Source organism: Leiobunum rupestre, chromosome 3 (assembly GCF_980474605.1).
Source record: "Leiobunum rupestre chromosome 3, qqLeiRupe1.1.hap1, whole genome shotgun sequence".
Lineage (NCBI taxonomy): Eukaryota > Metazoa > Arthropoda > Arachnida > Opiliones > Sclerosomatidae > Leiobunum > Leiobunum rupestre.
The window spans coordinates 21270376-21296669 of record NC_143386.1 but is presented as its reverse complement, the minus strand read 5'-3'; the positions used below and the strand labels follow the sequence as shown (position 1 = coordinate 21296669).

Sequence of the window (26294 nt, the reverse complement as noted above, 5' to 3'; positions counted from 1 at the left end):
AAAAAAATATTGATCATACTTTCAAATTCCACTGGTTTTCCTACCACTCCATTTGGAATCTTTCCAACATGTATCTTGCTTGCGTCGTAAGCAAAACAATGATAAGGACTACCACGTAACGGAGTTTTATTAATATGAACATCAATTAAATGCTCTCCAACTTCCGGAGATATATATTCGACTTCATACTGTCCAGGAGAAAGTGTGTCCATTCTAATTGGGATATCCCTTCCAGAAGGAGCTAAAAATAAAATGATTTTTTGTAATAAATTTTTTTTAAATTTGTATTCAACACTCTGAACACACAAAGCGTGTAAAAACGTTTCATGGACGAATACCAAAATACCATCTGAAACTACGCTCTCGTGCTGGGGGCACACGGCGCCACCCCAATTATTTCTGTGTCAATAATTTTGACACAAAAATGTTCAGTATCATCTGAAGTATCAAAAAAAAAATCGGACGTGCGTTGGTATTCACCCGAACAATTTAAAACTATCCCCAATAAAGAATGAAATGAAGCATTTTAAACCAACTCACCAGTAACTGTTACACTGATATCATCTTGATCAAACCCTCTAGCATTGACTGTGAATGTAGCTGGTCGTTTCACAGGAACTAATTTTAATCCATCACCACCAACCACAACTTGAAAGATATCTCCTTTTTTGTACTTTGACGTTATATTAACAGCTGTTTCTTTAACTTCTCTGTTAAGAACAGTTTGCCTCTGATCAATATGATCATTTTTACTACTACCAGACGATCCATCTCTAGAGTAGTTTGAGGTAACCAATTTTTCAGTAGATTTCAGATGAGGATCAGTTTTGCTTTTAACTGAAAAATCTTCTCTTTGCTTCAATTCATGAACAATGTCAGATGTTGACTTTCTGTGATCTTCAATCGCCGATTCACGACTTGTTCTTATTTTAGTTTCAAAAGTAACTTTATCCGCTCCATTTACAGTACCTTGATCTTTCGTACCCCAGCTCTTAGTTGTAAAATCCATTACTGCTGTTCCTGGCTTTTTTGCTGTGGGAGGTGGAACTTTTGGCGATTTAACGCTGCTGGGTTCTTTTTGATGGAATGAAAGTGAATTGTGCAAGAGTTCGGCTCTTTGACGAAATGACAAACCTTCCGAATCAATTGCTGATGTGCTAGAAATAATAAATTAACACAAATATTTTCTGAATAACAACCATAACTATGAATTTTGGATACATTTTAAAACTAAGAAAGGCACTAAAATATTTATTTGATTTGATTTGAATTAACATCCTTTGACGCAATTGAACAGTAGCGTAGCCAGAAATCCTTCAGGGGAGGGGGTTTAAACTATGTAAAATACCTAAGGAGGGTCGAGAAGGGGGTTAAATTTTAGTACACTCAAAGTTACACCAAAGTGGGGGTTTGACATGGAAACCCTCCCCTTGTTTACACCACTGCAATTGAAGCACACACCAGGGACCTTTTCCTCCCCCCCTCTCATTATAGGGCAAAACTAAATCATTATGATACCCGCAGATCGTCTTAACCTAGTCATCCTTCCTAACTATAAATACATTCTTGAACCAAGATAAATTTTAAATGTAATAAGAATTTTTAAATAATTTAAATCATACAGATAGGTCTTCATAAAAATTGGAGTTGTTGTATGTTATATTAAAAACTAATTATTGCATAAACCTGTATACATTTAAAGCATATATGAACAAACAAATACCTTGTAATATCTCTGGAAGATCCAAACTGCTTTTTCGATGACACTAAATCAGCAGAAAGTCTGCTACTACTATCACTTTCGACACTACCGTGATGATTTACTCTCAAAATCCCACCATATTTTTGTAACGGTGAAGAGTCACTTGAGGTTTCTTTTGATGCATGAACTACTTTGGATCTTTGATAATTTGATAGATCTTCTCTACTCTGATGAAGAACAGAATCACCTTTAACAAGTCCGTCACCAACAACCATGAAGTTGAAAGGAGAACCTAAAAAAATTTAATGTGCGATTAATGAATATTTTTAAACCATTGCGCTTGTATATTAAAAATAATTTATCACAACACAAATTTTAATAAAATAACCAATTAAAATATTTAAATTTAACTACCTTTAATTTCTGCTCCATTAAATGATACAATCACTTTGTGTTTACCAGAGTTAATCGGTGTAAATGTTACTTTGTAAATGCCATTTCCTTTTTCATCTAATTCTAGTGGAAGACTATGACCTTGATATTGAACATCAAGTTTCACCTCACCCCAGCCAGCGTTGCTAGCGTCACACACAAAAGTTGTCTCTTTCCCAAGAGAACAAGTGTCTAGACCTCTAACTTGCACTTGCGTTGGATCATATACGTAACAAGTGAATGGACTTCCTTGAATATTTTCACCCGAGTATGTTACGGATATTTTCCACTCTCCAATTTCATTCGGGGTGAAGGTAGCTGTGTAAACGCCATCGTTATCATTTACAGGACATTCTCGAGATTTTCCACTTGGTCCTATGGCTTGAACTAGAACATTACCAGTCCCCGTACCACTAGAGTTAATCTGGAATTTAGGAAAATAAGTATTACTAAAAAAAATAAAAAAATTCGTGATAGTATTAAGCTAAAATAAATATTATAATCTTGGCAGTTACATAAGAAAAATTCAAGACTTGCATTTGACTAGTTTAATATTTAAAAAAAAATTATTCTTATTATATTATATAATATTTATCAGCTAAGGCTTCGTTGAGGAGATCCAAATTTATAAGCAAGTCAATGATAAAGAATGTATTTACTTATATTTAGGGAAAATATACATTGACTATTTTTAGTGGTTTGTTCCCCCTTAAAAATCAATCAAATTAGCCCAGTATCTCATTGGTTCCTTAAAATTTACGAATTGAAACACACACAAGTGACATGTTTCGTACTTCCCTTTCGTGACAGAGAAAAACTAGACCATGGTGCCCTCAGAATGTCCCGAAGCATTATTAAACACATTCTTGACATGACACGGGTAACAACAATTATTTACTAATTTCTACAATACTTACCATTACTTCAACAATGGATCCTAATGCACAAGGGTCTATTCCAGAAAACAATATCCTCGATATATCAGGATGTACAATTATATCCATCGGACAACCAGAAACCATTTCCCCTTCACAAAACACAATTAGCTGTGATTGAAAAAATGTTTATTAGTTCACATCTTTTTATTACTTAAAGTGACTTTCAAGGGAGAGCTGTTCGGGCTTAAAGTCAATTTAAAATACATCATTCGGTCGCCATTCGTTGCATTTACAAAGTTACAGTCTGATGACGTTTCAGTGAAGTTTTTTGAATCAACTTCCGACCCCTCACTCTTCTTGAAAGTCCCTTTAATTCATAAGTTAATCATAGGAGACGTTCCCAAATTCCAAAATTTAAAATTCAATTTTAAAAACAGTATTAAACTTAATACGATTAAATCTCGTTTAAAATTAATCTTTTTAATCATTTAATCCCTATTAACTCTCATTTAAAATTAAGCTTTATTAATTACTGTTTATCCCCAAAACTTATCAGATTAAACAATTGAGAAAAAGTTTTCCAAAAATAATTTAAAATTTAGAAGAACTAATAGACCTTTGACTTATTGATCAAAAACACATTTAATTTCCAAATTCTAAAATAACTACCTTCAAAGACAAGTATTTTTATCAATTCATCATTATAGTAAAGGAGTATACAGCCAGGGTGAAGTGTAGTACAGCGGCCTCATCGAATTTGATATTAATTTTGGTTGCGCCTGATAGACCTTGTCACGTAGATGTCGAGGGTATTTTTTATTTTGGCCGCAAATGATTATTTAATTGTTTAACTTAATTTTTTTAATTTTAAAAATTTCTCATTTTCATTGAATTTAATATTAATTTTGGTTGCGCCTGATAGACCTTGTCACGTAGATGCCGAGGGTATTTTTTATTTTGGCCGCAAATGAGTATTTAATTGTTTAATTTAATTTTTTTAATTTAAAAATTTCTCATTTTCATTGAATTTTATATTAATTTTGGTTGCGCCTGATAGACATTGTCCCGTAGATGTCGAGGGTAATTTTTATTTTGGCCGCAAATGATTATTTAATTGTTTAACTTAATTTTTTTAATTTTAAAAATTTCTCATTTTCATTGAATTTTATATTAATTTTGGTTGCGCCTGATAGACCTTGTCACGTAGATGCCGAGGGTAATTTTTATTTTGGCCGCAAATGATCAATTAATTTTTTAATGTAATTTTAAATTTCTAATTTTTGGGCATTTGCACGTGTTTTGTTGTATTTATTTCCGTCGTGTGTTCGCCGGGAACACAGTTTCGGTGTCCTAATGAATTCCACGTGATATTCCCTTTTTGTATAAAATCAGTTACAGTTTTTGTTCATTTTCTCGGCGTTTTGTATTTTTGGGCCACAAAGTGATATTCCCGTACTTTACCAAATCTTTTACAGTTTTTGTTCATTTTCTCGGTGTTTTCTATTATTGGGCCACTTTGTTTCTGGTTGAGATTAAAAGTATATACTTGATGCGTAAGGCTTGGTACTGTCCTCTAGGTCGCGTTATAGATGGCCCATCGCTTTTTTTAGTATGGGGTTGGGGAGGCGCTGCGCGCCCCCAGCGCTTGAGCGAAGCGAGTGCGCGACGCCGTCAGGCGCCAATACGGGGAGTTTAGTAACGTCTTTTACGTGTTTTGGAAGTAATTATCTTCGTCGGGTTGTCGCCTACACCACGGCTTGTTACTGTTTGTTTAGGTTTCCACTCTACTAACTTTTAACATTAAGTTAGTTAATTTAATTATCATTTTCGACCCAAAAACAAAAGTTTCGTAATCAACGCGTCAAGTGCTACATTCTCCGCCACCCAAAAATACCAAAACACGGTAATTTCCTACATTTAGTACATTTTTAACATTAAGTTAATTAATTTAATTATCATTTGCGGCCCAAAAAAATTGTTTCGTAATCTACGCGTCAAGTGCTACATTCTCCGCCACCCAAAAATACAAAACCACGGTAATTCCCTAAAATTAGTACATTTTTAACATTAAGTTAATTAATTTAATTATCATTTGCGGCCCAAAAAAATTAGTTTCGTAATCTACGCGTCAACTGCTACATTCTCCGCCACCCAAAAATACAAAAACACGGTAATTCCCTAAAATTAGTACATTTTTAACATTAAGTTAATTAATTTAATTATCATTTGCGGCCCAAAAAAATTAGTTTCGTCATCTAAGCGTCAAGTGCTACATTCTCCGCCACCCAAAAATACAAAAACACGGTAATTCCCTAAAATTAGTACATTTCTAACATTAAGTTAATTAATTTAATTATCATTTGCGGCCCCAAAAAAATTAGTTTCGTAATCTACGCGTCAACTGCTACATTCTCCACCAAAAAAAAACACAAAATTACATGAGGCCGCTGTAGTGCAATTTTGCCTAAAGCCACTTAAAGTGTAAAAATTTGGTTGGAGCTTCTATGCTAATTTCTAAAACATGAGCCTATCCTGTGGCTAGTTTTAATATCTCAGTGAAAATGCTTCGTTCAAAGGAGATTCTACTAAACAACTCGACAAATATGCTTGTTAAAAAAAGCCTTAATCTTAATATACCTGAGTGTGAAATAAACCATATTATTTGAATTTTTTACCTCATGTTTTCCACTGACATACGGAATGAAAGTCCCAGTCCCACCAGTTTTACTCAGGTTCAGTCGGCATTCCACATTTCCACTTGGTCCTCTAATTTCTGCTCGTACAGTTTTCAAATCAACACTACTATCTAATAAATTTATTCTGAAATGTGCCTGTTAAAAAAAAATGATATTATAATACTTTTTTGTGCCAAATATACAAAATTCTTATTTCAACAGCTTGGAGCATTTTTACTAGCCTGGTAAAGAATGCCCAAAGTTAATCCAAAGCAAGAAACTGGGAATTCGCAAAATAATTCCGTTTATTCAGGCCTTGTAACATAGGGTAAAAAGACCAAAGATATTTTTTTGCTTTTTAATATAACTTTAATTTTACTATCAACCGCTTTAAGGGCGAGTACAGATTCCATTTTCTCCTGGGCAAATTTTGACCCCAGCAAAATAGAGTGACAACGTGGACAACTTGAGCAATGGCTCTAATTGTTTTTGAATATAATATATATAAGGAGCATCAATAAAAGAGATAAGTTACAATATATGGAATTGTCCAAGGGGTCACAAGCTGTCAGAGCTGACAATCAAGTTGTCAGATGTGTTAATCAGTTGTCACTCATCAAAACGATAAGTACAGGATAAGAGGGGTGAAATAAGAGGCGTGGAAATTCGCTCTGTTCTCGGTCATTAAATTGATGTATATTTACAACTGGCATACGTACTACTTTCGTAAAACGGCTCGACTATTACATTATCATTAAACTAAATAGGTTCTTGACACTTTGTTTCATTTATTAAATCTATTTCTGTCTATAACTGGCATAGGTATTACTGTTTTAAAACGGCTTGACAAATACGTTCTCATTAAACTAAATAGGTTCTTGACCCTTAGTTTAATTTATTACATCAATTCAGTTTATAACTGGCATAGGTATTACTTTTTTAAAACGGCTTGACCAAACGTTCTCATTAAACTAAATAGGTTCTTGACCCTGAGTTTAATTTATTACATCTATTTCAGTCTATAACTGGCATAAGTATCACTTTCGTAAAACGGCTCAATTAGTACATTCTCATTAAACTAAATAGGTTCTCGACGCTACTAGTTTAAAGGGCAACAGAATAGTTTGAATTTCGAGGGACGGGCTACAGAATCACGTGTTTTTGAAGCGGGAAGATATTCCCGGGTTACGTGATAAAATAGAGGAGATACTAGAATTATAGCCCTAATTTATCAAACGACTTTGTGGACCTTTAAAATAATAACCTTTTTAGTCAATAGTACTGCTAGCGTTCTCAGTAACCCGAATAGGTTCCTGGTAACACTCACCGGTTTGTTAACGTGTACGTTGTTGAGATCGGTTCCCGTGATGTTGATCTTCTCCGAAGGCGATTTGCGAGGCCTCGTCCACTGGAAGCGAGCGACGTAAGACATGATTCCTAAATGTTCCACTTCGGTGTCCGCTATTTCTTTGGCTTTCAACAACGGTTCAACGCCCAAATACTTGCCACCATTCAAACCTACAAAATATTAAATGAAATGTAATACCAGCGAACAGTTGACGCTCAATCTACCACTGCATTTCTATTACTTCAATACTCTGTCGTTTAGAAGGGGAAAGGGGTGTATCGTATTACGATTTCGCGTTGACACTTTGGGTGACTTTTCGCGCCGTGGCACAAGTATATCCATCTTGGCATAAGTAACATAATACCAATAAGTATGACCATAAGTGTATAATAATGCAACATAAGGGTGACACTTCCTATTCTTCACATGTAAGACAGACGGAGTGGTTAGCAATTTCGCCTCGCAGGAGGTGGAGCCGAGTTCGATCCCAGCTTGTGGCACTGGGTGAATTTGCCAATTATCTCCCCACTGTTTTAAGGGGTTTTCCCCCGAGCTCTTCGGTTTCCCCTTCCATAAAAACTTGAGGTTAACGGTAATAGTTAGTGTAGGGAGCTGTTCGCTCGCGTAGCATGCAGGCTTGCCACCACCCTCCTACGCATTGCAAGCCGTCCACCTGAATTGAAGGCTTCAAAAGTCGCTTGTAGACTTAGGCATAAGGTGGTGCCTAGCTGATTATTATTATGATTATTATTACGGGCTTCGTCGCCGTTTTGCGTCCTCTTGCTAACGGGTCATACGTAGCCTTTGACAGCGCCTCGCAAGGGAACGATTTTCTACTTGTGATGACGTCACTCCGTTACTAGCTCTCAGTTAAATATCTCCCAAAGTGACAAACTTATGGAACAATATTATAGACTTTTGGTATGACACATCCCATTGTTTTACTACCAATTTTTCCCCGAACCTTTTAACGACACTGACACCCATGCAGTTAAGACTAGGACTTGAAACCGAATTGAGCAGTGTATTATCAAGGATCCTATATGTTAGAAGGATATGAGACGAGAGACGAAAATGGCAGCGCCGTCGGTGGTTCATGCGCGATAGAGAATCCGGCTTTAGATTCCGTCTAGGACCAAACATGGAGGAAGCACCGCCGAAATTTGTCCTTGAGGGAATAGAAACAAGACGTCCCACGTTTAGAGGCTCTCTTAATATCGACGGTACTGCCGGCGTTTTGAAAACACGGGCTGGCCGGAGGACTACCTATCCTTCTAACATATAGGATCCTTGGTATTATCGTCCTTGCTAGTAGTATATTTAGACACTAGGGGGTTCTATTGAACTAAAACTTAGTTGAGCCATAGCTCTGAAACTCAATTTGGGGATAATATTTTTCCTAATTGTCATACTTATCGTTATGTTACTTATGATCTAAGCTATAAAATGAATAATGTACCTTCTCAGACTCGATGCAGATTCCAATGGACGCAATTTTTCCGCTGAAACGCGGAAGCTTACACCGCATTCACGGTTATAAATATACCGCGATGTAAATTTAAAAATAGCACCGCGTATTTATATTTACTTATTTATAAACCATATTTGGCCGTTATTTTTCAAACTCGTATTTCGAAAACTAACACTAACGGGAATGCTACATAAGTAAACAAATACCATTAATACGTAAAAAATTAAATTACTTCCACCATCTTGGAAAATGGCGGTTAAACATTGTTAATTTTTAAATAAAAAAAACGTCCTCTAATACGCGCTGCGACTTTTTTTTACGTAATTAGCGCCAATCACCCTAAGCTTATGTTAAACCTGGCGGTAAGAATATGAAATTCTTTGATTAACGATAAATAAAACTATGTGACGATTCTATTTGACGTCTGGCGAGGAAATGACCACTTATAACGTACGAAATGTGGACAGGAGTTCGGAGGACTTAAACAATTAATAAAAAAAGGTTTTGACTATAGTCAAATAATAGCGTTGTTAAAGGGAAAAAATTGAAAGTTCAAAGAGGCAACAATGGCGAATTCAGCTCCTGGTTGAGCGCTCAGGACGCAATCATAATAATAATAAAAAGAACGAGTGGACGACGGGTAATAAAAGCGTAAAAACGATTTCAATTTCTCCTCCTCTCATCCGAGCAAAAAATGCATTTTCCTCGCACGACAAAACATTACGAGAATGCAAGCTTATTACGTTTGTTCCGTAGATAATGTATTTCTTTACATCGTAAGTAACATTAAGTAAGTCGTACTGGCTAAACACTAGGAACCACTTCTTCCGCGTGGAGTTTGCAAGTTATCTCCCCGATCACGGCCAACTTAGATCTCTCGCGCTACAGCGGCCATCTCATTCGTTGACGTTTCTGTGTTAACCTATGAGCAAAAGATGTGTATGACGTCAGCGCCCCTAGCGGATTATTATTTTTAGAATAGCTTTTACATTGAAGCCAATATAAAAACCCGACCGTGGCGCTGAACTCCTACACGTTATAGTACAGTTTATAGGGGGAAACTCCTTGCTCTCGGAATTTCGACGAATGTGTTGGCCGCTGTAGCGCGAACAGCGCGTGATCAAAGTTGGCCGTGCCCCGATACTTGTATTTTCATATAAAGTCAAATTTACGAATAACGATGAGGAAAAATTAATAGTGCCTGCTTTCGCCGCTACCTATCAGGGTTTCAATGACGAAACATAGGGGGCGTAGCGATAGTTTTCGGTCGCTTATTGCCTCGATAGTCAAGTACAAATAAATATATTTTTGGTAGACGTTATTTGTTTGAAGTGGACCAAATTTCCAAAATATTTTGGATGCTAGTTAGATTTTATACTACCAATTGCCTTTGGCTATCTTGTTTTGGTTTAACCAAACGGCAAACAGGGTTGATTTTTTTGATTTTTTTAAAAAAATCAAAAACATCGATTTTTTTTATTTTAATCAGATTTTTTTGATTTTAATCGATTTTTTTATTTTTTATTAATTTTTGGTTTTTGTCACTTATTAAAAGCAATATATAAGCTCATTGATATAATTATTATTTTTGTATAAATAATATTCAATAGTAGACAGTTTTATCATGTCAAAAAATATTTATTCCAAGAAATAAGTATATTTGTATCACAGGAGTAACCTTGAAGTAAAACTAAACAGTGTGAGAAAAAATTAAATGCCTGGGGTGTTAGTGGCCCTGGTGAAAACTTAATTAATTCAAAGTTTTTCCCTTCAAGATTATAGTTCTTTATTTAACACTCCAAAATTTTGAAATAACCATAATAACTAACCTATTAAGCCTATGCCCTAGCACATATTGTCAAGAGTAGATAATTTGACCATAAATTATGAAAGCCTGATTTTGAAGGTTAAAAATGTTAAGTGGCCAGTGGCCAGTTTTTTAATTAAACTACCTAGGCTCTACTGGCCACAGGTCCAGTTTAAAACAATTCCTTATTTCTCAGCCTCCGAGAGTCCATTATTTTCAAAAAACCAAAAATGAGGTTGGGAAGGGATCGTGGTAGTGATAGGTAATAGTGTAATATAATCACAAAACAGGTCTAAAATATAATAATTCAATAGTAAATCTCTCATTTATGGAAAGTTAATACCTTTTAAACAATCTTTTATAGGAACAGATTTAAATCAACGATTTAAAAAAAAATCATTTGATTAAAATCGCGATTTAAATCGCTGATTTAAATCAACTTGATTTTAATCAAACAACCCTGACGGCAAATAATACCATAAGCGTATAATTGTTTCCATAAGTGTGTCAATTGATCAAAATAATTACTGGTATATATACCTAATAAGATTAGCGCATTTTCTATTAGTTCGATAAAATGGAGTACCAAAAGACAGGGTTCGTACGAAAATTTCTGATCTAAAATCCCTGACTTTTCCAACTTTTGCCAATATTCCCGACCTTTTTGGTTAAATGTTTGGACATTTGTTTTATTATTTTGGGTCAAACTTTTTTTGTTAAGGTGTGGTTTGCTTGACTAACTAAAATCCCTGACTTATCCCTGACTTTCTACAAAATTATTTAAATCCCTGACTTATCCCTGACATTTTTTCTTCATTTTACAGATCCCTGACTTATCCAGGTTCTGTACGAACCCTGAAAGAGCACAAAGTGATTGGCCGATACTACAGCTGTATTAAAAAAAGCCAATAGGATATACTGCTTTATCAAAAATAACCAAGTATGTCCTCCAGTAAATATCACTTTAAGGCTAGTATAAACTAATGCGAATATATCAAAACCTTTTTCAACCGAAAACTATCGCTACGCCCCCTTCGGTTCGCCATTGAAAGCTAGATAGGTAGCGGCTAAAGCAGACGCTGTTAATTTTTCCTCATCGCCACTGGAGGGAAATGGGAATAACGCCCATCCTTACTGCTACAAAATAAGTTGATTGTCATAAAGAAGTATTTGCTGTTAATATTTCTATTTTCTTTCAATCGAAAAGTCTTTGTGCTAAAATTTTACGAAATACATTTTGCGATAAGCCTTGGCAATGAAACTAGCCAAGTTTAAAAACATTTCCCATCACAACAAGTCTTAGTTGTGATTAATTACTTATAAATATTTATTAATTTTAATTTTAGAACATTGGTTTCATCCCTGGAATATTTTATATTCCTGCGTAGATACATGTTTCAAGGGAATAACATTATCAGTATAAATTGATGCTTCTCTGTAAATATATATAATTTACTTCTGGGTAGGGATGCACGGATATGGGTACAGCCGAATATATCGGCCGATATTAACCACGTTATCTATCATAACAGTAGTGAATATGATAAAATCATTGTAAAAGACGCTTAAGTACACTGTCATACCATTTTATTCTAATTTTTAATGAAAAAAAGTTTGTATCACGTAAAATAAAAAGAAACAAATTTGGATATGCTTTTGAATATTTTCTATCAGAAATCGAATTTCATTTTAATTTAATTTATTTTTCCCCCTCGTTACCCCTGTCGAAAAAAGGTATGATTTAGCTTCTGAGGTCTGGCATACATTGCACGGACAAAAAATATTATCATTAGTAAGTTAGTTCATCGGGAATTTTCTTATTTTTAAATGTTTTTCTGAAAATATTTTTCTAATATCGGTGTATCCCTACTTCTGGCGAACACCAAAATTAAAAGGTTAGGAACATTTATTCTAAACCGAAAAATTCCTTAAACAAAATGTGAAGTAATGAAATTAGAAATACCGTGATAAGCGCTGAGATGGTATGAAAGACATCACTGCTTCGCGACATTTTACGGAGTCAATCAAAAAATGTGTAACGCGCAGTCACGATTGTGTAAAGAGTCGTGTGACGCAATTGGAAATGAATGCGGCCTTTGTTCCCTGTAAACGTTGCGAATTTAAACGCTGAAGTATGCTGCTTACAACACGACTAAAGTCTTTTTTTAAAGAAACGTCTACCTAGTCTACAAGACCAATTCACAAAATGCTTACAGAGAAGCAAACATTTTGAACGTAGCCCCAAGAGGTTCTATTTTCAAACTTGTATTTATATTTAAACAATTTGGCGGTAAGGGAATAAATACAATTAACTACTTCTAACGTTATTTTGGGCCATGTTTTAATGAATATTTTTCACGCGTGCTTCACAAAATGTTCAATATCGATCAATTCATAAAAGCTAGTTTTTACTAGGTGCTAAAACGCCCGTGTCGTGTCGCCGCGAAAAAGTGCCAGTTAGGCCTAATACAATAATTTTTGAGTCGACGCGACAATACTTAGGCCTAATACAATTATTTTTGCGTCGACGCGAAAAAACCCTGTTAGGCCCGTCCATCAACTTTGGGACGTACAATCTTTTTCTCACGCGTAAAGAAAAATATATTCTGACGCGCCCTAGTGCGAACCAAGCTTAAAAATCTCCGTTAAGCCTAATTCAATATTTTTGCGTCAAAGCGAAAAAATCTCCGTTAAGCCTAATTCAATATTTTTGCGTCAAAGCGAAAAAATCTCCGTTAAGCCCAATTCAGTATTTTTGCGTCAAAGCGAAAAATATCCGTTAAGCTTAATTCGGTATTTTTGCGTCAAAGCGAAAAATCTCCGTTAAGCCTAATTCAATATTTTTGCGTCTAAGCGGAAAATCTGCGTTAAGCCTAATTCAATATTTTTGCGTCAACGCGAAAAATCTCCGTTAACCCTAATTCAATATTTTTGCGTCAAAGCGAAAAATCTCCGTTAAGCCTAATTCAATATTTTTGCGTCGATGCAAAAAATCTCCTTCCAATGTTCTACACGGACCCGGTGCGTCATTCAACTTTCAGGCGCGTTAAAAAAATATATTATGACGCGCGTTAGTTGAAACCCAGCTTAATACAATATTTTTGCGTGGACGCTAGCCGTCGCTGAGTTTCTGCTTAGTGAAAACCATCTTTATATAATATTTTGGTGTCAATGCTCGCCGTCGTTTTCCTAAGCTCAAGTGAAAACCAGCTTTGATGCATTTACTGAATAAAGAAATTTGTTGGGACAGAAATGTATATGTATTTTATATAAATTTAGTCCCTTCAACCCCCTAATTAAATCAAAAAGTGGAAAATACAGTATGGCAATAGCATGATGCCATGTCAGTTTAATTTTTTATCTCTAGATAAAAGCATGGGGTACGTCCAGGCCCGTAGCCAGGGGGGGGGGGGCTGGAATCTTTTCCACAACGTTTTTTCTCGAACAAAAATTTCGTTTTCGTGTATCCTACTGTATCAAAGATTTTCAGAAAAGTTTAAAAAAACTTATAGATTGATATTTAAAATCGAAATTTAAAAATTATTTGTTTTAACTTGCGGGGACAATCAAATAATTTTTTAAATATTTGAATTTTGCTCAACGCATTTCAATTACCCTCATAATAGTTTGATGACATCATAAGCTCATTTAAAAAACTAAGAATAATAAGATAATGATTACCTTGCTGTACGTTATTTTCCCACTGAGATCTCTCCCTGCCCATGTTAGGGTAGGCGCTCACTTGGGCTCCCAACGAGCGCACCAAGGCGCACAGCGAAACACCGTCATTCCAATCGCTCTAAAATGACACCAAAATTGTTCTTCTTATTAATCCATGTAAAAAAACACTACAACCACGGTCACACAAGCTCAGTTAAAATGCACTAAATAGTTCAACTTCTTAACCGACTTGGTGGGTTGTTATGAAGTACTCTATTGGTAAGGTTTGGGATGTACGTGGTTACACGAAGAAGACAAAATGAAGGGACAGTACTACATCAACGGTAAAATTTTGAAGAATGCTAGTGGTTTTCTAAATAAACCAGCATCGGAATCTATATGGTTAAAAACCAATTGGTTCACGTCGGATAAAACACTTAATTGATACAACAGAGTACACGACGAAGAAAACACGTTTAGACGATACGACGGCAAAGTTAGCAATCCTACCGATCCGCACTATACGCTTACTATTTCGTCGTCGTGATTCCTGTTGCATCTGAAAATACTAGCAGACTCGTGTGAACTACTTAAAATAAACTAACATAATAAACAACTAGTTTTAGACGCGATATTTAAAACGTTTAACGCGTTCGTGTGACCGTAGCTTTAGAAAGTTAATTCATAGTCCGCGTGCGAGCGTGATCACGCGCGTACCGTGAAATTCTGTATGTGAAGATGCGGCAGTTGTTTCCGTATCCAAGCCAGAGTGGCGTTGTAGCCCGGGCCACCTTCCTTCATGTAATAGCTGAGATAGGTCATGCCTGAGAGTTCGTCCAAATTGGGGCTGGCTAAATGCTCGGGCGTCAGGATCATGGGAATCGAGAATTCCTCTTTGGCGATTGTCATGGCTATTTGGCAGTTGTCGAGCCTAATACAACACAATACAATGAGATCGAAGATCCAACATTATTGTTCGAAGCCAAACAAGTCGGTCTAGTCTTAATATAAGATACACTTTTCGGCCTCGCGTTAATAAGCTTTTGAGAACCACTGAATTATAATTTTCATTTATTCGGTGATGGGCATTTTCCCGTTAGAGCCGCTCAACTCACGCCCAGCTCGTATTCGCTCGCTTGAGCTCTTGCTCATTTCAGGAGAGAAATTGCCACTCCTTTCTTTCGCGCTCATTTGAGAGCTGAGATCGGCATTTATTTCCGAATGGCTCTGTAGATTATGGTAATTTACCGCTCAATTTCGCTCAAAATGACAAAATCTCAAATGAACTGAGCGGTGCCCATTACGGTACAGTATAATATAAATGAAATAAATTTATAATATTAAGTTAAAACTAATGACTATATTAATGCTGCACTTTCAATTAATAATAATAATAATAAAATAATAATCAGCTAGGCTAATACCCACTTCAATTAATAACTATATTAATGCTGCACTTTCAATTAATTATATAAAATTTAGATGAAACTAATAACTATACTTGTATTACTCTTTTAGCTAGTGTAACACAAAGTATTACACAAAACTACCTACATTAGAAACCATTAGCCAGTGTTTTTTCAAAATTGTAACACTACTACAACACTTTTTCTGCCTCTACGTACGTGGCTCCCCTTGCTAGAAAAACTTTTAGGGGGCCAAATAATCCCTTCAAAAAGCGTTTAAACAATACTATTAATTTAACCGTAGCGAAGAAGTTATAAAAAAAAATGTAAAAACCAAGTGCCACACTTATAAATTATGTTACTTGTGCCGCTGCTACTACTACTACCACATCGGCACTGTCAAATGTAATAGTTCTGCGTGTTCCAGATTTATTTAAGTTAAAATAAAAAGGTCGCGAAAGATTAATTATATTTTGTTTTTGTCTTTAATTGAAGCAACCCGCAAAAATGAAAATTATAATATCTGCGAAACCGGTTTCTTGAAAGCCTCGTCTCGTTAATTCGTAAAGAGAATTGGAAGGAAAGGACTTACCTGTTTTTGGCGTTTAAGCTCTTCCAGTTGGGAAACAGACCAGGACGGCAGTAATCCAATAAGGCGCTGCGAGAGAGAAACAAATTGACCCCAGCCATCAATACCCCATCGACTTATTACTTTTTGTCTCGTTTCGTATCGAAGCTAGTGGGACGATTTCGCGATCCACCCAAGAACGGAAAAAACAAGTTTATCCCTCGTGTTTGGTTTCGGTGAAATAATGCATTATTCAAGATCCAAAACAAAGAGTGGAATTATAATTCACCCAGATTAAATATAGTGGCCGGGTTACAATGCGTAGGAGGGTGGTGGCAATACCTTCATGCCACGCGAGCCAACAACTAGATGAAGTGACCGCTCTGAAGAAATATTAGTTAAATATAATATTAAGTTAAAGCAAGGGTCAGCTGTTTTTCACAAATCAAGTTTAAACCTTGGACGAATAATTACTGGACCCGAAACCAAATGGCGCGCTTGTAGCGCCGTTGCGTCAAGTATTGGAAAGATTTCTATCCAAATACTAAACACGTGCCCAATATTAGCGGACGACGTTAGGCCTAGCGTTCTTAGCTAGTCAGTCGTCACTGTCGTCAAAGCATACACCTTTATTTCCATTTTGACTAGGCATTTTTAAATTTATAATCTAATTCAACTTTCACACAAACTATTTATGCAAAAACATTAAAGCGAACTTCCTATTTAAATTAATTAAATCATTTTCCTTTCATTTTTATTCCAATTCAATTATTACTGAATAATCTAAAGCCTATTAAAATTCCCAAAGCCTCACTTCTATTGAAAACAGCAGAGCAGTTGTCATCTGACATTTTTACGCACGTGTTTTGTATTTGGATAGAAATATTTCGCGATTCTCTCGGTAGGAGCGCTGACGGGCGATGCAAATTGTGGAACCGGGAATTTTGCTTAGGTTTCGAGTCCAGTAATTATTCGTCCAAGTTTAAACTTTCTCTTCGTAAAATAGCATTGCAAAATCACGGATTGTAAACCCTTGCGAGTTGAACGAAATTATATTGATTTTACCCATATTTATCGATTTTACCCAATTTTATCAATTTTACCCAATTGTTTTGCCAAAATTTTAATTTTCTGAAAATGCTAAATCCGTGAATTTTCCATGCTATTTTACGCAGAGAAAGTTTAAACTTCAGTTGTGAAAAACATTTGTTGGTTGGCATGGCAAAACGAATGGCCATTGAAACTTCTCCCCTGAGGAGCTTTCAAGGTACATAAGGTCTACTTAAAGGGACTATATCACGACCTATTTAAAAAAAAAAACTTTCTTGAAGTTCCATTTTTTGAAATAGATGGCGCCAGGGTAGAAACGGACCTCCTGAAGTTTTGTTCGTATTTGACGGGTAATGTTTGCTATGTGGCGAAGATAGAAGAGTCCATTTTGGTTTTCCGGGTAGAACATCGAAAAAAGGATGTTCAATATGGAACCCGCAAATGGGCTTTTCTATTTCGAACCCCGGCGGGTGGCTAGTCTCTACTTGGGCCGATAGCTGTAGGCTGTATATTTCAATCCTATTTGTCAGGTCGAGAATTAATGGGCGAGATACGGAGGGGGGGGGGGTCGTGGCGAAAATTGAAAGGGTAGGGTCATACCATGAATTTTGACAGAGTTTTTGAAAGTTTGCTTGATTGAGTAGAACAGTGTAAGAAGCTTATAAATACTGTCCGCCGAAAAATGGAGAAAAGCGAAAAAAATAAGCAATATGAAGTGAATTTAGGACTCGAAGAGTTTTAGCGTTGGTCAACGGACAGAAACTAATTATCTTTCACAAATATGCAGTTTATAAAATATTTCTTTGATAAATGGTAAGTCCAAAACTTTTATTTACGAGGCAAATCAGTTCGTTGATTTCTTAAATTTCAATTCAATCCCTACTATAACTATATTAAAGTTTAAATTTGTTCACAATATTAAAGTTTAATATGTTTTCAATATTAATGTTATAGTTCGTTCACAATATTAAAGTTTTAATTTGTTCACAATATTAAAGTTTTAATTTGTTCACAATATTAAAGTTTTAATTTGTTCACAATATTAAAGTTTTAATTTGTTCACAATATTAAAGTTTTAATTTGTTCACAATATTAAAGTTTTAATTTGTTCACAATATTGAAGTTTTAATTTGCTCATGATATTCAAGTTTTAATTTGTTCACAATATTTAAGTTTTAATATGTGATCAGAGTTATAAATATTACGGGTGGCCCGTAGGGAAAGAGGAAGATGCGGTTTTCTCGCCCTTACTAATTTATTAATATAATCTTGGATTAATAATAGAAGCTAACGCTTAGCTTATATTATTAATCCAAGATATAATAGAGTAATATCGGTGTTACGTAACTTGGCGTAACTATAAAAAAACTGCAGTCAGAAAGGTGACCATAACTGAGAGCTACAGGGCCCTAAATCTCCGTATTGATTTTCCGTACAGATGGTAGCAGTATTGGCCCGTGGTTCTGTCAAAATATGTATTTTTCAAAAATAATACAATTTCAATGATTTTGCTTAGGTGGGATAGTTACATTCAAATAGACCGCAAGCCCGTTCGAAATCTGGCGAACTTCAATACAGAATGTTTTGGAGCAAAATATCGAAATCATACAATATTGGAAAATTGTATGAAGCAAAAACCTATTCTTATATTGATTCATTGACGGAGATGGTGTTTGACGCCAAAAAGAATTATATGGTTACTAAACACTTAATATTATAACACTTTTTTATATTAAAGTTAGATGCTATGTACTTTTTTTCATTTCAGGGTAATATTTCTGATTAAAAACTAATGGATGAGACCGATCGTTATATTTGTAAACATATAAGTTTACAAGAACAAATCCCGTTTAAAAAAGACGTTTTAGCCAAACATAAATCTAGATTTTAATTTGAGGCATGAAGTTGTAAAGTACAATGATTAAAATATTTTACAGGCGTGACGATTGTTTTAACAATATTATTGACTGTTTCGGCCGGGCCCCAGCTAGAACTAAAATCCCGTGAAGACTGTTTTGGCCGGGCCCCAGCTAGAACTAAAATCCCGTGAAGACTGTTTTGGCCGGGCCCCAGCTAGAACTAAAATCCCGTGAAGACTGAGTCATAAACCAAACCCTTCCCCCCTCCCAGCGCAGCCGCTAAATTGACTTAGGCAGAAAAATATTGGTTGTATAGGTGTGATATGTAGGTTGCAGGATTCACGGCACCGTTCCAGGGGAAAAAATGCATGATTTAATTAATTCACTTAATTGGAAATCGATGAAAATTGCGCGACTCGCTGCGTTTGCGCCATAGGAATAGCTGTGAGGAAATTGGAGGTCCTAGGTTGAACGGCTCGGACGTCTATAGAGAAACAGACGCAAGACAGACAGACAGACAGAAGACACTTAGGAATATAGTATAGATAGCAAAGATTAGGTATTTGCATTTGAAATTTACGCTAACACTAAACAACTTAAGCCAGCGTCGTAGCCAGGATTGGATTTCGGAGGGGGGTGTGCCCCCTCCCGTATGTATGGCAACATTGTTTTTTGTCTCGAGTAGCGGCTCTGCTACACGAATTCCTACATTTGCACGGGATTAATTCCCCATCTAATATATTGACCATATCCAAAGGCATAATTTCCATTTTATCCATGGTTATAGACTCGCCAAAAAATATCAAATCGTGGCAGTGGCGTAGTCAGGGGGGGGGGGCACATAGAAACGTATGGTCGTACGTACAAATATTTTTTTTTTCAATGACGTGCCCCCCCCCCCCCGAAACAAAATCCTGGCTACGCCACTGAAACGTGGGACAGATCTGATAATATTTCTAGAAATACCACGTTACCGATATGACCTTTTCGAAAAACATCGAATAAACCAAAGACTATATATACGCTTCGTTTACTAGACAGGCGTGTTCCTAGGAAAAACCTGTTAACACCTCTGTAGCACTGTAAAAGCTGGGTTAATATTTGAACCCGCGGCGCCACTAGTAACACAGCTCAAGCTAGGGGAAAATTCTGACCAGCGTCGAGATGGAGCCACAATCGGTATGCAAGTTGAGCCATAGAACACGCCTGTCTAGTAAGCGAAGCGTTTATATAGTCTTTGGTATGAACTCAAGTGGAAACATTTGGAATTTCCCAATCCCAGGCAATTCCCTTTTTACAGGCCCTCCGTAGTGAAAGGTTCGCACCCCTCACTACTTCCTGTCTTTTTTATTTCGTTGCCCCTAAGAGGGGGAAACGTAATTATAATTTCCCTCTGAAACGGGTGTTGGTGATAGGATTACCTCGATGTGTTCATAAAGGCGCGAGCTTGGTGGAGTATGCGCTTGAGGCTGTGTAATATTGTTTTTGGTTGTTATACGTGGAAGTACGGTTATAGCTTACTTCATTTGAAACAGGTAGTTTTGTTTTTATAGTTTTAGTAGATTGATTAAATAAGTCATTTACGTTGTAATATTGTTTTTGGATTTGTCTTAATTTTTTATTCGTATTTCTATAACATTTTGATTTTTAATTTGTATTTTTATGAAATTCAATTTATATTTCTGATGAGCTTTCTTAGGATATTGAGGTTTCCTAGGGAATATTTTTGAATTGGTTTTTCAATGAAATATTTTATTATTGATAATTGTTGTTTTGAGGTATATTTTCTAATTTTTTTAAAATAAATTTTTATTTCTTGATTGGAGTACTATTTTATTCATTTACCAGGACCAGTTTCGGGGCCATGTAGCGAGTGTCTATAAAAGTTATTTTTATTGAACGCCTTTCTTCCAGTGGCTTCCCCTTTCGCTTTGTAAACAAGTGTAAAGTGTTATTTTTCAATAAAATTAATTATTATTTTACCAATGTAAGCCTTATTTACTCCATTGAAAACGCAATTCTATTTTTTAAATTTTTATAAAATAAAATCAACACGGAGGATTTGCCGCTTGTAAGAACCTTGGATTTCACCTATGTTTTATATACAGTAAACAAAATGTATTTATCAATCTCGCATTTGCGGAAGCATTCTTACCAGTTCATGTATTTCTGTTCTTACTCTATAGGTTACTCTAGTTTTAAAAAATCCTCGAAATGAATTTAGACGAGGGAAGAGACTTGAGTTGCTCTTTGTTCGGTCCAGGGAACTAAAAAAAGAAATATCTCTCTAGGGGTCCCTCTTTGCTCGGGTCTGCGCGACCGTCGAAAACTTTCATAGCCGAATTTTCGTTTCTACCCTCCAGCAGTTCATCCCCCTTTGGATGGAACACTTCTCGATATCTCGGTTCCTGTATCTTCAAGACATGCTGTCCCCTTTTCAAAACCGGCCTATCTCCCCCCCCCCCGCCTAACCTTGAAAGTAATTTTGAAAACTCCCGCAAAAATACGAGGTCGCCACTATGCAGAGCGTAAATATGGAATCACTTTTTAGAAAACAAGTGAGGTCAATACCGATTTTTTTTCGGTGATATAGTGCCTTTAACATCTCTTATAAAGGGGGCCTTATAAAAATATAGGTGGCTTAAAGCAAGTGTTGGCTCTATCATAGCCACCTGTATTATGAAAAGGCCACTGTTATTAGAGATGGCTATGAATCTATCCGATTCTTCGAAAACCGCGACTTTACTAGAGAGCGTGGTGCCATCTATTAATGGCACAGGAAGCTAAAATTAAAAATATAAAAATAGTGAAACTATAAAGTTGTCAAGAGAACCATTGTAGAGAGTTATAGTTCGACAACTTATACTCTACTTAGTGGACTTTAACCTAAATTATATATCGCATGTAAAAATATTGTTACGTAATTGCTGTAATTTATGTGATTGACCAATTAAAAACGATCTAATCAACGCGAGGGGTACCTATAAGTTTATTTCGACGCTAGTGACATCTATCGAAAAAAGAGCTACTTCACGTCGAACCGCCATTTGCTTTACATAAATAATGCATTTATTCCTACCATATGCCAGATAATCACTCCTAAGTATGCTTTTGTAATAGCATATCCTTAGAAAAAATCAATGAGACCTTGTTTCTTATATTCCTATTGCAAATGGTTTCCATGGAAACCAAATCTGGTGATCCACCTCACTAACTTCCGTTTCAATTCTAACGACGCGTTTTTCCTCACTAATTTGGAAGTGACGTAATTTCCGTCATATCAAGGTTTCATTAACGAAAATGCTTTTGTGGCATACTTAGGAATGATTGTTACTTATGTTTCTACTTAAGGATAATGACCATGTTGAGACGTCACGCTCGAATTAAGAGTAAGATCACCAATACACAAATTTAATGCTTTTAATTAATTCCCTTGCCCCAAAAATTCAAATTCCCTGATTTTTCCTAGTTAGCCCCATTGAGTTGGGAATATTAATATAGAGGTCCAATCAAAACGTTGGATTTCAGTATTTCGCGAAACAAGTTTAAAAAAAAATAAGAATAGAGCCGTCTGCTCCCAAATGACGAGAAAACTTTATCATTCTACCCGTGGCGCCGTCTATCTCTCAATGGTTCGTTCAAATAAGACGCGTTTTCCGGCAAAAATATTTTTTTTTTCAAAAATAATGGATGGCGCCACGGGTCATATGATAACGTTTTCTCGTCATTTTAGAGGAGACGGCACATTCGTAATTTTCAAAAACTTGTTTGCAGATTTGATTGGATCTCTAGATTAATATTCCCAACTCAATGGTTTGCCCTGACCATTTTGATAAAATTGCCCACGCTAAAATTTGTCGTATTTTTTACTTAATACCTATTTTATTTTTATCAGATTTTAATATTTTTTTTCAGCTTTATTTTAGTAAAGGTGACTCTTCCGGTTATAGTTTAGTTTAAATCCCTTGACTATTCTCGTATTCTTAAAATTCCCTGATATTTCCCTGACCTGTGGCAACCCTATTTATGTTAAAACAATTATTATATTCTAAGAGACGCTATGTAAAAACCATGCACAAAGTTTCAACTCGGGAGTCAGGACTGTTGGCGCCATCTGTTTAATAACATTTCTAAGGCAAAAATGTATTTTTTATTTTACTTTTTACTTTTTATAAGATTTTAATATTTTTACTTATGCTTTTATTTTAGTGTAGGTGACTCTTCGGGTAATTACAGTTTAAATCCTCTGACTTTTGCCTGTTTTCACTGATCTGTGATAACCCTGTTTACGTAAATAACAATTATACTATTTCATCGACGCTTCATGTAAAAACCACACACAAAGTTTAAAATCAGGAAAAAAAGGCGTAAAACTCAGTACACACCGAAATTAAATATTTCTCCCGGTTTTCAGACTTGGTGCCATCTGTTAACACTTGGGGTATTTAAAAATCGGCCTCTAGTAGGTGGTTTCTTTTCGGGATTTTCACTCTAGTTATCTGACAAATTCTACGATTACTCTATTTAGTTACTTTAAACTAGGAGCCACAAACACAGCACTGCCCACACAAGGAAAACGCAACCCGTCAAAAGTCGTCGATTTTCTTGTGTACAATTTTCATTGGTTAGACGCTTTAGCGCCTGCTGCCGTCGGAAGGGGAAAATTTCGGAAATTGTCTTCCCCCTTTCCGTAAAACGTTCAGTGTAGAGTCTTGTCCAATGAAATGTGTACACAACACTGCGTTAACGTGTTTAAAGGCTAGCTGCGTTCTCCTTGTGTTTGTTGCTCCTAGCTTTAAAGTTTTGCTAATTTTGTTTAACGCTGCAATAATACTTTTGTACTGAAATGTAGGTTTATTTCGATTTATAAACTTCTGATAAAAGTAAAATATAATGTTAAAAATTGGCTAATTTTGGTTTTAAAAAGTCAGGGAAAATCTCTTAAAATGGTCAGGGGAAACAGGGAATTTGGATCTGAAATTATTGTGGCAACCCTAATTTTGATAATTTTAGCTAAGGAAAAATGTTCTTATAATCTTAGGCGCAACCTCGGAGACGCTAACGCCGTTACGCCACCTAGACTCGTTTCGGTCGCTAATTATGTGGTTCCTTTTCGCTTGTTCCGGGATTTCGGAGTAGGGTAAGAAGAGTAAGGCTATGACGTCATTTTACTCCGATTCTGTGTTGGCGAATAGTTCGAGTCGGAGTAAGAATGTTTTTCCAAAATGGCTGCCTGTAACCATTTCAGCAGATAAATTCTGGCTAGCAGACGACAAAATTTGATTTACTCCTTTACACCTCCTTTCCAGAAGGTGTAAAAAGAGTAGCCGGAACAAGCAAATAGTTTATGGGTCGGAATAATTCTCATCCCCGGAACAGGCGAATAAAACGTTTTAGAGTAAAAATAGTACACTTTTAGTCCGCGAACAGGCGAAAAGAAACCACCTATATAGATTTACAATTTATAACGGCTAAAAACGACTTTAAAGGGGTAAAATTCATCCGAGGTAACGTGGTGATGGCGTTATTTGTTAGTAGATGGCGCTCTGATAGCACCATGACGTCAAAATTTTGATTTTCAACGATTGGTTGAAAGTTTTCAGTTTTAGTGGGAACGGTTTTGTCGAGATTTAAAATACCAAATTCTCTTCCCTGATTGGATAGTTTAAAATCGTATTATAGTGCCATCTATGGCGAAGAGTGTTAACTACTGTTAAAATTAATTGTTAATTTAAATTACAAAAATTATATATTTTTAATTAGAATTTAAAGTACTATAATTTAGTAATTAATTAATAACTTTTTAAAAAAGTTTATTTTTTATAAACTTTATAGTGTCGCCATCTACCTCAAACATTATTAAATAGGAAGGTACCTCGGGTGGATTTCGCCCCTCATTGCATATTTCCCTGTAGGCAATATGTGAATGCGTCTATTGGCGTTACCCGTGATCATCTCCCTTTTATCAAACGTAAATTAATTGATTGAATTAACCTGAGAGCGACTCCATCGTTCCAGTCGGAGGTGAAGTTGGAGATGTGGAGGTCCGGCAGCACCGCTTGCAGCCAAGCCAGCATCAACTTCTTCGGGGGGAAGTTGGTCCTTCCGATTTGGTAGCGGAGGATCAGCGACCACACCAGCCCCAAAATCAGCTTCAGGTTCCCTTCCACGATGTCCGTATTTCCTAAATAGAGGAGACAACAATTATGACGCTTTTAAAATAAAATATTACGACTTAAAACGATAATTAGAACCATTTGAGACAACTATAGGTTGCAGGGTGACCAGGGAAATTGATCGGAAAATTTATAGGAACAATTTGATATTCGAAAGCGAATTATAAGAAAATATAAGATACAAAATAGGTAAAATAAAGGAAAATATAAAAAATTGGCCAAATAAAGTTAAATATAGGTTGCATGTGGGTACATGACGACGAAATGGTTTTGGGTTATACTACACGGAAAAACCAAAGTTATTATTCTTCAGAATACTTTTTTCCCGTTGTTTGGTGGAAATTCAAGATAAAATAGGCGCTTAAATAAACCCCTCTGACTGTCTTGCCCCCCTGTTGAAAAATGCTGCCAGATCTATGCATAGAAAATTCTCAGCTTTGGCCGTATAAAGAGAAACCATAGACCAATCAATTATATGTCCAGTCGCAGCAGCACAAACTTTATAATCGGCTATGAATGATCTTTTATTTAAAGGACTATTATAAATCAAAATAAGTACAACCAGTAAAATTTATGAAAACTGGTGAAATTATAGGAAATAAGGACAAATTAAAGGAATTAATAGGAAGTCTGGTCACCATGAGCTTGGAGAAATGACAAAGAGGTTTAAAAAGGTGCACAAGGAATTATTTTCTTTAAAAGATTTAAAAAATCTTTTAAATAAAACAATTTCGTGTACACCTTTTCTTGATTTTACAGCATGTAATTAAATTTAATTCTGGAATTTATATCAAGTAACCCAATTTATTATTTCTTGATTTTATGTAGTTTCATTCGATTTATAATTTCTAGATTAATGTCATCTAATATAATTTTTATAATTTCTAGATTAATGTCATCTAATATAATTTTAATAATTTCTTGATTTTATGTCATCTAATATAATTTTTATAATTTCTTAATTTTATGTCATCTAATATAATTTTATCATTTCTATGTCATATAATATAATTTTATCATTTCTTGATTTTATGTCATCTAATATAATTTTATCATTTCTATGCCATATAATATAATTTTCTCATTTCTTGATTTTATGCCATCTAATATAATTTTATCATTTCTTGATTTTATGTCATCTTATATAATTTTTATAATTTCTTGATTTTATGTCATATAATATAATTTTATCATTTCTATGTCATCTAATATAATTTTATCATTTCTTGATTTTATGTCATCTAATATAATTTTATCATTTC

The 26294-nt window shown here is 35.4% G+C and overlaps 1 protein-coding gene across 1 annotated transcript in view; it reads right to left on the bottom strand.

Annotated features, from left to right (window-relative positions):
• jbug (filamin-type immunoglobulin domains fbug) overlaps nt 1-26294 on the bottom strand; it is an 89534-nt gene that overhangs the window by 19679 nt on the left and 43561 nt on the right. The window contains exons 2-12 of the mRNA XM_090167919.1: nt 24851-25040; nt 15972-16037; nt 14691-14904; nt 13995-14112; nt 7015-7205; nt 5688-5843; nt 3052-3180; nt 2117-2558; nt 1724-1994; nt 541-1157; nt 20-241 (exon numbers count right to left, since the gene is read on the bottom strand). Of these exons, the coding sequence (XP_090024045.1) occupies nt 20-241; nt 541-1157; nt 1724-1994; nt 2117-2558; nt 3052-3180; nt 5688-5843; nt 7015-7205; nt 13995-14112; nt 14691-14904; nt 15972-16037; nt 24851-25040 (2616 nt within the window). The remainder of the gene's footprint in view (nt 1-19; nt 242-540; nt 1158-1723; nt 1995-2116; nt 2559-3051; nt 3181-5687; nt 5844-7014; nt 7206-13994; nt 14113-14690; nt 14905-15971; nt 16038-24850; nt 25041-26294) is intronic.